This window comes from Periplaneta americana, chromosome 1 (assembly GCF_040183065.1).
Source record: "Periplaneta americana isolate PAMFEO1 chromosome 1, P.americana_PAMFEO1_priV1, whole genome shotgun sequence".
Taxonomy (NCBI): domain Eukaryota; kingdom Metazoa; phylum Arthropoda; class Insecta; order Blattodea; family Blattidae; genus Periplaneta; species Periplaneta americana.
In genome coordinates this window covers 45,396,142-45,409,398 of record NC_091117.1, presented here as the reverse complement: position 1 = coordinate 45,409,398, position 13,257 = coordinate 45,396,142, and the positions used below count along the sequence as shown (strand labels likewise).

General features: G+C 37.8%; 1 protein-coding gene across 1 annotated transcript in view; it reads left to right on the top strand.

The window, feature by feature from the left end:
• The first annotated feature begins 1,490 nt into the window (after positions 1-1,490).
• LOC138695006 (uncharacterized) overlaps positions 1,491-13,257 on the top strand; it is a 70,650-nt gene continuing 58,883 nt past the window's right edge. The window contains exons 1-2 of the mRNA XM_069819290.1: positions 1,491-1,615; positions 1,722-1,825. Of these exons, the coding sequence (XP_069675391.1) occupies positions 1,753-1,825 (73 nt within the window). The 5' untranslated portion in view covers positions 1,491-1,615; positions 1,722-1,752. The remainder of the gene's footprint in view (positions 1,616-1,721; positions 1,826-13,257) is intronic.

The window sequence follows — 13,257 nt, the reverse complement described above, 5'->3', positions numbered from 1 at the left end:
TATGGCCTTTTGCGGAAAATACTCTGTGCCTAGCAAAATATGTTTAGATTCAAAAATATTAGAAAGAGTCAATTATTTTACATATCTCGGATCACATTATCTTTTTTCGATGAAGTAGACATTTCACAGAAAGTTTCTAAATATACCAAAGCAATGGGAATAATTAACAACATTATGAAACCTTCCCTAGTACAAAGGCATACTACTGCGTGTTCAGTTCAAAGTGTGTCATGGCTCGCTGTATGCCGTCATGTGGCTAGCCGATGAGCCTAGAGAATTCAATCTTCCTACACTTCCGCAGAGGCATATTACCTATGTGCCAGAGAAGTTGCCTACCAATTACGGCGTTCATTCTGAAGAGTACGTTCCGATACGTACGGTAACGCCGGTAGAGGCATGAATGTGAACTGTTTGGAAACACGTACTGAGGTGAGTTTTTTTTTTCTTGTTGTCGGGATATGACGAGAGGGTTAAGACAATTACGTATTTGTTGACATTAACTTCGACGGTGAACATGGACACGGAGCATTTGATTTGTATTGTGGAATATTGCCGTACGAAACCGATGATAACAAATACCCTGCGTACGACTTGCCTGCGCAAAACACAGTTCGAAAGAGGTTATGGTAGCACACAGACCGTACAGATCGCCATCTGTTGCTACAACGTTCAAGTTATACCATACACGTTAAGTTCACATTGAACATTAATAGGCAACTTCTCTGACATAAAAGCTGAAACTCGCTTCAAATCGCTGACTCACAACACACTTGAAATGAACACCCAATAGAATTCGCCTATACAATACCTTGGAGAGACCTGTACTTCGGTACGGCAGTGAAGCGTGAACACTGAGGAAGATAGACGATAGCAGAATAACGGCCAATGAAATTAAATTTATGAGATATACTGTACGAAAGGGGACCACAAACCCAATGAAGATGTAATGGAAGAATTACAACTAGAACCTGTAATTAATCACGTAAAACATTTTCGGAAAAATTGGATGCATCATCTGCATCGCATGCGTAGAGATAGATTCCCAAAAGTCATGCTCCACTATCGTCCAAACGGTAAGCGCTGGGTTTAAAATTCAACTGTGAGATCGTAACAGGCCATATGGCCTAATACTTGAAGCGAAGAAGAAGAAGAAGAAGAAGAAGAAGGAGAAGAAGAAAAACCACAGCGATGTTCCGTCGGGTAACCTTGGAGGTCAGACAAAAATTCCAATTAAAAGCACTTAACTACGTAAAAATAGCTACTGATCAATTGATAACAGACATGTTAAGCTCCTTTGATTCCACTTATCACTCCAATAAATTTGTCCAAGTAGCTTTACTACACACTGTATTTTGACGGTACTTATACTTATGCTAACTTGGCATTATCTTATGAATTGCCTTTTTATCTCCATATATTTGTAGGTTGCTTTATCGCGGAAGGTTTGTCACTGGCATTTACTTATATTTACGTTGCGCCTTAGAAGAAGTTATGGATTAGCTGTGCCAGTGTCCAGTTCCAGTCATAGTAAGTACATACAGAACACCTTTACAGCTGGTTCTTGAATTTTTCTGCTTAAGTCTTCTAGATAATTTTGACACCAAGATACTCTAAAGTAATTACTAAGTGCATACTTACGTACTCAATATACAGTTTACGTTTGAATGGTGTCTTGGCAACTGGGATATTCATAAATAGGTACGATCTTGAAATGTTCGCAGTTGCAGAAGAGTTGTCTTCGTCCAATTCAGAATGAGTTCGTCTGTGCAATGGGCCATATTTCTCCTAGCAACATTCTCTTCCGGCTGGCAACTGACACAATCAGGTGACGAAAAAATGAATTAATTAGAAAGTACTGAGATGGGGCACAGAATTGAACTGACAGCTTCGCTTACACAAATTCGAGTGCTGCTGGGTTACAAAGATTTTTTTAATGTTTCTCTATCTGTGTGGATATTTGTTATCTTTTCACGCGATAATGACTGAACCGATTTCTATAAAAATAGGTATATACATTAAATCCGGCCTCTCTTAGAATTTAGGGTATATGGAATTTAAAATACTTTGTTTAAAAGGAAGGTTATAAGGAGGCGTGAGTTCAATAAATCGAAATATCTTATTTATTATTTATGTTTTAGAAAAATGTTACATTGCAAATGTTTCTTCAAAAATGTTTCCGACAAGTTTAATTCTATACAACATCTCGATAGGACCAAAATTTAACGAGATAAATGAATTTTAAAGTAACAGTGCGTTTTATATTAGTGACACCTCAGGCTAATACAATGTAGTGAAAATAAATGAGCCTGCGTTTATTTAAGGGGTTTTTGCACAACAAACCGAAGATATTCTATTAACACTATTTTATGTTGATATCATTGTAATATATTATGTGCATATAAATGTTTATTAATATTAATAAATAAAGAAAGAGAGTTTTGTGTGAAGTAATCTCAGAAGATACCTGAGCGATTTGGATAATTCCTTCACCATACCGCGAATAATATGGTGTCTTAAGTGAATATTGATATTATTGTAATATATTATGTGCATATAAATGTTTATTAATATTAATAAAGAAAGAAAGAGAGTTTTGTGTGAAGTAATCTCAGAAGATACATGACCGATTTGGATAATTCCTTCATCACCGCGAATAATATGGTGTCCTAAGTGAATATTGATATCATTGTAATATATTATGTGCATATAAATGTTTATTAATATTAATCAATAAAGAAAGAGAGTTTTTGTGTGAAGTAATATCAGAAGATACTTGACCGATTTGGATAATTCCTTCGCCATACCGCGAATAATATGGTGTCTTAAATGAATATTTCAAACAAAATTAATAAAAAATGCTGATATTTAATTACAAAGGGATATACTTATTTTATTTCACAGAAGAAATTGCATGACTCTTTTGTTTGTGATATTTTGGTATTTATTGTTGCATTGCTGTTATAACATTATGAACAGGATTAATGTTTTCAACATACTAATATCTCACAATTTTTCTAATCAGTTCTAGAATTAACAAGAAAAATATTCTCAATTGTGGGTTTATTTCGAACTCTATTATTTTCGGTAAGTGGCATAATATACAGGCAAAGGATTAAACAAAAGATTACACCGTTCTTCATGGATTTTGTTGTTTTGAAATATATGAGCGTTTCTGAACAATAATTTCACAGATTGCAAAACTGAAATCCATTTTCGTGTACCACGTCAGAATTTTTTACAATTCAAAATTTTATGTTTTCAATATTTTTGGTAATATAGTATACATTATTACAGTGTGCTTTTCATTTGTTAAAAAGGCACGACAGCATATAATTTAAACTTTATTATTTAAATTTTACATAATATGTTTGATTACGTTTGTATTTGATATTTATTAAAATCTACTAACTATATCCTCCCATGAGGGATGTACAAAATTGTATCCTCCCCCTTAAAATGAACTGAGGTTAAGACATCCGTTGTTTATTCTTGGAGATTTTTATCTGTCTGCAACCAACGTTATCTATAAACAGGAATTCATCACATATTCATTATATGAGGTCTCGCCACCATCATTGAATATTACACGACTACTATGAAGTAGTCAATGTGTATTATCACCATTAATTCGAGAAAAATTCGTTCCGGCACCGGGAATCGAACTCGGGGCCTCTCAGCGCGCAGAGCTGAGAGGTCCCGGGTTCGATTCCCGGTGCCGGAACGAATTTTTCTCAAATTAATGGGCATTATAAACAGGAAGTTGAAATTTTTAGTGTCTCAGGTCATAAAAAATTATGAAGGAAATATTTACTCTTAGAGATTGCTATTGAAACTAACAATGAATTAGAGAAATGACAGAGGGTCCCCGTATATATATTTACTTATGGAAGTGCAATCCAGCTTATGAGGCTACAGATTTCCTTACTGAGATAATAAACCTATCCCCTCTTAAAAGTTGTTTTAAAATTAGAGGTTCAGTTTTGTGTTGTTGGTTGTCGTGTAAAAGTGAAGTGTGAGAGTTCTCATTTTTCTGCGAGAGTACAATTTAATAGTGTTGTTTCATAGAAATGTCGAAACGTGGTTGTATAAATTATCTAAATTTGTTTTTCTATATATGTAGGTCATAAACGTTGGTAAAACAGAGACAGAATACAACAGCTTTTGTAAAGAATACTTACTTTCAATATTTTGGCATTAAATTAGGAGGTCAGGTCAAATCCTGGTGCTCCCATAAAGTGTGTCGTAGTTGTGTTGAAGAGTTGAGGAGTTGGAAAAATGGAAAAAGGAATTCATTGTCCTTTGGTACCCCTATGATTTGGAGGGAACCTAAAGATATTCTATATTCTAACATTCTCTCTGGCATTCGGCCCGTACCTCATGGTCCTGATATTCCCGTTCCGCTACCCCCTGAATCAGACACATTGCCATCTGCATCCAGTAACAATGAGACTGAATCTCCAGTGGATCATACTTATGAATCAGACAAACTGGCGATGATAGATATTTTAATCAAAATGAGCTTAATAATATAGTGAGGGATTTACATTTTCCTAAAGAATCAGCAGAACTATTAGGTTCTAGGTTAAAAGAAAAGAAAGTATTAGCTGAGGATACATATTTTTCATGGTACAGGCATCGTGAGAAAGAACTCGTCCCTTTTTTGCTGAAGAAGAAAATTTAGGGCCGTATTCATAGACATTTTTAGCGCGGGCTTCCGGTGGATGATCAGCGTTTTTTGTATTCATAAACCAGTGTTAGCGATAAGATATGATTTGAATTCTGTACTAGTAACCAGTGGATAGCCGGGGCTAGCTTAGTACGCTCGTAGCGCGTGCTGCGAAATGTCTATGAATAGCATCCTGAGTGTATTGCCAAGACATCATTGCCGTCTTAAAATTTTATAACATAAACTATAATTCCAAAGAGTGGAGGTTCTTCATAGATTCTTCTCAGAAAAGTCTTACAGGTGTTTTGCGTCATATTGGAAACATTCCTGAATATTGCTGGATGTTAAAACGGGACTATTCTGAACAACATGCGAGGAGGTCAAAGATGAGAAAACTTGAAGTGCAATATTGAGGTAAGATTATAAAAGTGCTTATAATTATTAATTAATATTAATTAATGATTAATTAGTGGCAAACAACAAATTGTGGCCTAGCTTTTCTCACAAAATTCTTGTTGAAAACAATTTTTATGACATTTCACAAAGCTATAATTTCATTTCTGGTTATTCATGAATTGTCTGAAAACCTGACGTGATGGGGGGAAAATGGATATTATTTTCGAATTCAGCACAAAAATCCGTTTAGAATCGCCTATCAGATTGAAAACAACAGAAAATAAGATTTGAAATGCAGAACGGTGTTATCTCAAGTAATTCAATATATTGTAAGGAACTGACTTTGATTAGTTAATTGATTTATGTAATTAAGGTCATTGTTACAATTTTTAAGTAATTTTGTCTTACCTTGCTTGGTATGGAAGCATATCGAAGTTTCATAAAAGTTAACATGTAGTAGCAATAAAATTAGTAATCTATGTGCATCAAATAAAGCATAAGTATACATTACCGTGGCAAACTTAAAAATGTAATTAAATAATGGAAATGTGTACTTTACGAAATATTTAATATGTGCCAGGTGTAAATTTGTAAAATTATTCCGACTCTCACTTTCATTTGATCATTAGATAAAGCACCGCAGTCAGACATGATGAAGATTGTTCCATGGTAGTCGAAAGAAGGAAACAGGCTAAATTGAAATTCTTCCATGATCCATTTTTTTATTTTAGTAAGTTATTTTACGACGCTTTATCAACAGCTTAGGTTATTTAACTTCTGAATGAGATGAAGGTGATAATGCCGGTGAAATGAGTCCGGGGTCCAACACCGAATGTTGCACAGCACTTGCTCATATTGGGTTGAGGGACAACCCCGGAAAAAACCTCAACCAGATAACTTGTCCCGAACGGGAATCGAAGCCGGGCCATCTGGTTTCGCGGCTGGACGCGATAACCGTGCAGGAACCAGTAGGGGCGAATAGACATAATTATTTCAATGCCTAAAAGGGATGAAGTCACAGGAGAATGGACAACGTTACACAACACAGAATTGCACGCATAGTATTCTTCACCTAACTTAATTGATGTTGTTTAGTCAACTGTTCGAAGACAGGTCTGAACCTCACAAGTGATACCAAGAAGGAGCCACTTATGGTTAGGAACATTAAATCCTGACGTTTGAGTTGGGCAAGGCTGTAACACGTGTGGGTGAATCCAGAAATGCGATTAGTGTTAATTGGAATATATGAGAAAAAAAGACATATGGGGAGGCAGAGACGTAGATGGGAGGATAATATTAAAATGGATTTGAGGTAGTTGGGATGTGATGGTAGGGACAGGATTAATCTTGCTCAGGATAGGGACCAACGGTGAGCTTATAATATATTATGTGGACGGAAATGAACCTCCGAGTTCTTTAAAAGCCATTTGGAAGTAAATAAAATAATACTAATGGTTTTACTGTTCCCTCGCTTACTTACAAATGATTTTCAAAGAACCCGCAAGTTCATTGCCGCGCTCACATAAGCCCGCCATCGGTCCCTATCCTGTGCAAGATTAATCAAGTCTCTCTCATCATATCCCATCTCCCTCAAATCCATTTTAATACTTTCCTACCATCTAGTCTCGGCCTCTCCAAAGGCATTTTTCCCTCCGGTCTCCCAACTAACACTCTATATGCATTTCTGGATTCGCCCATACGTGCTACATGTCCTGCCCATCTCAAACGTGTGGATTTAAAGTTCCTAATTATGTCAGGTGAACAATACAATGCGTGCAGTTCTGTGTTGTGTAACTTTCTCCATTCTCCTGTAACTTCATCCCTCTTAGCCCCAAATATTTTCCTAAGCACCTTATTCTCAAACACCCTTAATCTCTGTTCCTCTCTCAAAGCGAGAGTCCAAGTTTCACAACCATACAGAACAACCGGTAATATAACTGTTTTACAAATTCTAACTTTCAGAATTTCCACAGCAGACTAGATGATAAAAGTTTATCAACCGAATAATAACAGGCATTTCCCATATATATTCTGTGTTTAATTTCCTCCCGAGATATCATTTATATTTGTTACTGTTGCTCCAACATATTTTAATTTTTCCACCTCTTCAAAAGATAAATTTCCAATTTTTATATTTCCATTTCGTACAATATTCTCGTCACGAGACGTAATCATATACTTTGTCTTTTCGGGATTTACTACCACTTATGGTTAGGAAAATTAAATCCAGACGTTTGAGATGGGCAGGACTGTAACACATACGGGTGAATCCAGAAATGCGAATAGTGTTAATTGGAATATACATAGGTTGGATAAAAAGTAATGGCAACACTGCTGTCACGTGACGATGGTGCATTCGAGAGCTGCCAGCTGTGTAGACATGAACAAGGACTGTTAGATGAGTTAATGCAGCCAGCGGCGACAGTACTCCATCAATCTACTGCAGTGTGTAGAACGTTCACTTTCACAGGGATAGTGCGAGCGCCCTAAGACCATCCTTACAAAACTAGAGCAACGCTCCTGGATCAAAATTGAAATGGCACGAGGTCATAGTGCACAAGAATGTTTTCAGGGACTGCGTGAAGTATGTGGCGATGCAGCGTTGCCATATCGCACAGTTGCACAATGGGTTAAAGCGTTCCGGGAAGGCCTTGTTGCACCGGTACCAAAGGGAAGGTGACGACTTTCTTGGACGAATCGTCGCTATGGACGAAACCTGGACTCGCTCGTATGAACCAAACTTGAAACGCCAATCAAATTAATGGAAGCATCCCGGTTCTCCTCGTCCAAAGAAAGTACGCCCTACACAAAGTGCTGTGCAGGAGATATTCATTGTGGCGTATGACATTGATGGGGTAATACTGCACCACGCTGTACCTCCAAGGCAGACGGAAAACGCGGACTACTGGAACATCCACCGTACTCACCCGATATGATCCATGCGATTACGATCTTTTCACCAAAGTGAAAGAACCACTGCGAGGGACCCGGTACAATACCAGAGATGAACTTATCCGTCAATACGGAACAGCAACAAAGATGGACGCGCTGATGGTGTACGACGCCTTCCAAACATTTGGCAAAAGGTAATAAATAAGGGAGGCGACTATATAGAAGGTACGTAAATGTTGTACCCCTGTGAATAAAGCCATGTCAGACATATCGAACTGTTGCCATTACTTTTTATCTAACCCTAGTATGAGGAAAAGAGACCTAAGTGGAGGCAGAGACGTAGATGGGAGGATAATATTAAAATGGATTTGAGGTAGTTGGGATATGATGATAGGGACTGGATTAATCTTGCTCTGGATAGGCAGCAATGAAGGGCTTATATGTGGACGGAAATGAACCTCCGGGTTCTTTAAAAGCCGTTTGTAAGTAAATAAGATAATAATAATGGATTTCTGGTCAAAAGTAAATACGAGGCGCGACAAGAAACCGAGTCCCTATCATTAAAAAAAATAAGGATCAAGTGACATTTTGAATTTCACTTTATTATCACAAGATTTCATGTACGACCATCTATCTTGTGTGTCCTATACAGTGTGGACCATAAGACCGGGTGCAAACGGAGCAACTAGTCACCGCTACCTATGGCTGCCACAAACTGCGGTCTGTATTCTGTATGTATTTTTAATAGACTCAAGACTGATACGGCAACGTTGGCACGTTCTGGCCACACTACGCTACTGTCTTGGCCGTGTTGGGCTGCTTATGGCTGTGCTCGACCACCGTTTATCAAACCCAAACTTTTCCGTTCGCGTCCGCCACGACATTCCAAGTTCCCCACTCACTACCTTACATAATAAAACCACAGTCACGAAGCTTGAGTTTTGAGGGTGCTAGAAACAATAGACTGTGACGGTAATATTTTGCATTGCCTGTAATGAGGCGATATTAGTGATCCTAGTGGTGAGCAACTATCTAATGTTTGCATATTTACTACGTTTCGAGCTTCGCGACTGTATATAGGGTGTATCTAAATTGGTGTCAAATATTTCGGGGATGTGTTCTTAACATCTAAAACAATTAAAAAAGTTAATAAGAACATGGGTCTGAAAACCATTCGTTAAGGAGTTATTAAATGATTTGTCCCGTCATTGACCGCTGATTGTTCGATGGTTGTTTTGTTTGTTTGTATTTTGTTGAGCAAAGAAATCAGAAGAAAATGTATTCTGTGAGTGAACAGAACGAAATGATTTGCATCATTTAATTGATGATGTGCTTCTGGACGTCATCCAACGAATGTGTTTTAACACGATGCTGCTCCAGCTCATTTCAGTCTGATAGTTCGTAATTTTTTTAATGATCGATTTCCCCAAAGATGTATTGGTCGAAGGGGATTCATTGCATGGCCTGCTCGATCGCCTGATTTGAATCCAATGGATTTCTTCGTCTGGGGACATTAAAGTTCCTGGTTTATGCGACTCCTGTACTTAATGTTGATATTCTGAGAGCGTATCCAAACTGGATTTCACGAAATACGAAACACTCCAGGAATTTTCAACAGAGCACGCCAGAGCATGTAACGCAGGTTTAGGGGACACATCGAAGCAGGAGGAAGCCACTCCGAGCAATTTTTGTAACATTAAATTTTGTCTTGTAACTCTGAAATAAATTAGGAACACGTCCCCGAAATATTTGACACCTATTTAGATACACCCTGCATAGACTACTAGACTGTGATAAAACATTGAACGTTGTCGAATTCGAAAATACTTTAAAAAACTTATAATCATACCTCTACCTACACGAAACGTGTAGCAAAATGAACGTGTTCGCTGCGAGTTCTCAATAGATTCGTTCAAACAAGCGGTTCATGGATCTGTTCATGTAGCCTACGGTTTCTGTACCGGGCGGAGGTAAACTACACACACTTTTCAGGTATATTTTTCCCATACCTTTGCTGTACATTTGTGGCATGTAATCTATACACACAATAAAACCTAGGTGGTAGGGGTCGCATTTAAACTGCACACACAGCATAACTCGGATTATTTTTTTAAATAAATGACATAGCCTATAAATCGAGCGCAATGTCAACCAATGCTACAAGCGATAAACACAATTGACAATTGTAATGGAAGGAGAGAAGTAGTGTATGAATTAGACTGACTCAGATGGATAGTTACGCAGCAGTTCAACATAAAGGATTGGTCCTTGAACACAGTTGTTTATAAGTGCTATCTATGCTGCAATAAGTGTTCTATGGAGTGAAACCAATGTCATTGGATGTAAATAATTTAAAGGGAAAAATTGTTCCGGGGCCGGGTATCGATCCCAGGACCTCTGGTTGAACGTACCAGCGCTCTACCAACTGAGCTACCCGGGAACTCCGCCCGACACCGTCTCAAATTTTCCCTTTGTATCTACACAACTCGCGTGGGCTTACGAAACGCCAGAGACCCACATCGAGTGCACACAATCTCTGTGTGACTTGGAAATTGTGGTTTTCTGTTAACGTACACAGTGACGTATATATTATGCAAATCTAGTCTTTCAGGTAAAGCTCCCTATAAATCAGATTTGAATAATTTCAAGGGAAAAATTGTTCTGGGGCCGGGTATCGATCCCAGGACCTCTGGTTGAACGTACCAGCGCTCTACCAACTGAGCTACCCGGGAACTCCACCCGACACCGTCTCAAATTTTCCCTTTGTATCCACACAACTCGCGTGGGCTGACGAAACGCCAGAGACCCACATCGAGTGCACACAATCTCTGTGTGACTTGGAAATTGTGGTTTTCTGTTAACGTACACAGTGACGTATACATTATGCAAATCTAGTCTTTCAGGTAAAGCTCCCTGTAAAGCAGATTTGAATAATTTCAAGGGAAAAATTGTTCCGGGGCCGGGTATCGATCCCGGGATCTCTGGTTGAACGTACCAGCGCTCTACCAATTGAGCTACCCGGGAACTCAACCCGACACCGTCTCAACTTTTCCCTTTGTATCCACATAACTCGCGTGGAAACGCCATTGGATGTACATTCCACCTAAGTCTATCTTGGCTTCGTCAGATTAAAAAAATATGGTTTAATAAACAAATATAAAAGTGATTCTGAAATCGGCAGGTTGTTAAAAATTTGTATTCGCTCTACCATTTTTAGACCTACATGAGAATGGCGACTGTTTTGCATCTGATTTAGTGGCCATTAAGCCACAAGATGAAAAGCTAGATAACTTTTGAAGGGTACACGGGAAAAACGATCAAGGTCCATCAAAAATCGAAATTGAGTTAACAATGCCATCTTATAGTGGAAAGGAAGTACTATTATGTAGTCTAGCTAGTAATAAGAAATAATCGTTCTTGTCATTCCACTACGTCAATTTCTATTAAATACACACATAACAAAGTATTAAGTGCTTAAACTTTAAAATTCGTTTTTCTCGAAACTTTCTAAAATGGACCTTGATCGTTATTCCCGTGTACTCTTCTTTTGTGACTATTTATTTTAGTAGACACATATGTAGACGATGATGCTACCTTTCCTCCTTCAATCTGGGCAGCTAGAACAGAAAGCTTGCAGCGTACAACTAATTAATGCCTGTGAGTATTTTCATATTAGATTCAACAAAACATTTTACTCTGCTTAACCAGATATTTATACTTTTACAAACAGATTAATTGAATTTCAAATATACATATACGTGAAAATACAGGGGATATCTACGGCAGCAAAAATTAAAAATAAGGCTCCTTGAAGAAAGAAGAATCTATGGAGAGAAATATAAAAGATTTTACTGAGAAGCATGTATCCCGATTTAAATCCATTAAGCGAACAAAATACCAGCTACCAATATAAATTATTGGTTAATACGTTAATAATGTAGTAGGAGTATGTTTAAAGGAAATATATGCCATTATAGCTCCGTGTGCAATTTACATCCTGTTTTTATTACCTGAGTTGTTTGAGTGTGCAGATTACATATCCTAAATCCGTGTGTGCAAATTACATGTGTGTAAATCACCTTCTTTTAGGTCATATACCTGAAACGTGTGTGCAGTTTACCGCCCCCGTCTGTACCATCTTATGCGCATGCGCTAGTTGAGCATCTGCTATGGGATTGAAACTGGACTGGACGCTGTTGGAACGCTTTCGCGGATCGTTATGTAATAAATCCAGAGATGCTATAACTGTGATCATCTTAGATAAGAACGGGATACTTACAATCGAGCCGTTCTTATTTCCGGCGTGGCCACGCCTTCTCAACTTTTGGCGCGAAGAAGGTAGGCAATAGCGGTGTTGCTAAATCTCTGTCAAGCCAATAGTGAACAACGCAGTTCTAATAGCAGGTTGTCGAACAATCAGTTAGTAGTGCAGTGTTATTGTTGTTAGTGTTGTGTTATCGCTGAGTTTGAGCATTATAATGCCGCGGAGGAGTCGTAAGACCATCAATTCGCAAAGCAGAGAAATTATTCTTAGCGTTAGAGATTATTTCGAAAATGAACGTGAAAATAAGGGTAGTTTATTGCCTTTAATGCAAGTGGTGCAATGAACAGCTTATGCGTGTGATGTGAACAAGTTCACGATTTCTCAAATAACGACAGAGAAGTACGGACAATCCGGCAAAGAAGAAAATAAACTGAGAACTATGGCGGCGACAGATACTAACAATGATTGTAGCGATCTAGGTGTAGCACCTCTAAATTGAACAATACCGGTAGGTAAGGTTCTTCGTGTATTTTTTATATAGCAATGACTTATCATGACAAAATTTTTAATACTAACATATTTTACTTAATTTACAGGTTGTGTGGTTTTAGTTATTCATTCACATAAAAAATGTTTATTCATTATATTTTACAGCTTTCTCCCATTTTAGTAATTTCTAATATTGTTTTTATATTTACCAAAATCGTTACTTCAAATGATCGGAAAAAACAATTATAGCACAACATGGTAAGTCTTCTGTGTCCTGGGATGCTAGGATCAACAATAACAATAATATATAATATTATGTATTCATATATTACTAATTAGTTATCGTAGGAAATAATTTTTCGTTCGATGTTTAAGACTAGACATGTGCTAAAACTTCGTTGAGTACAAGGGTAGACTTGGCAACGCAGTAACATCCACCGTGAGCGGGAAGCGGTATGTGGTCTGCATAACCTTGACGACAACCACTGCCAGTGAAGCAGCGTGTCAGCTGACTAGAAGCTGTTGTGTGATTTGCTGCCGGAAATAAGAA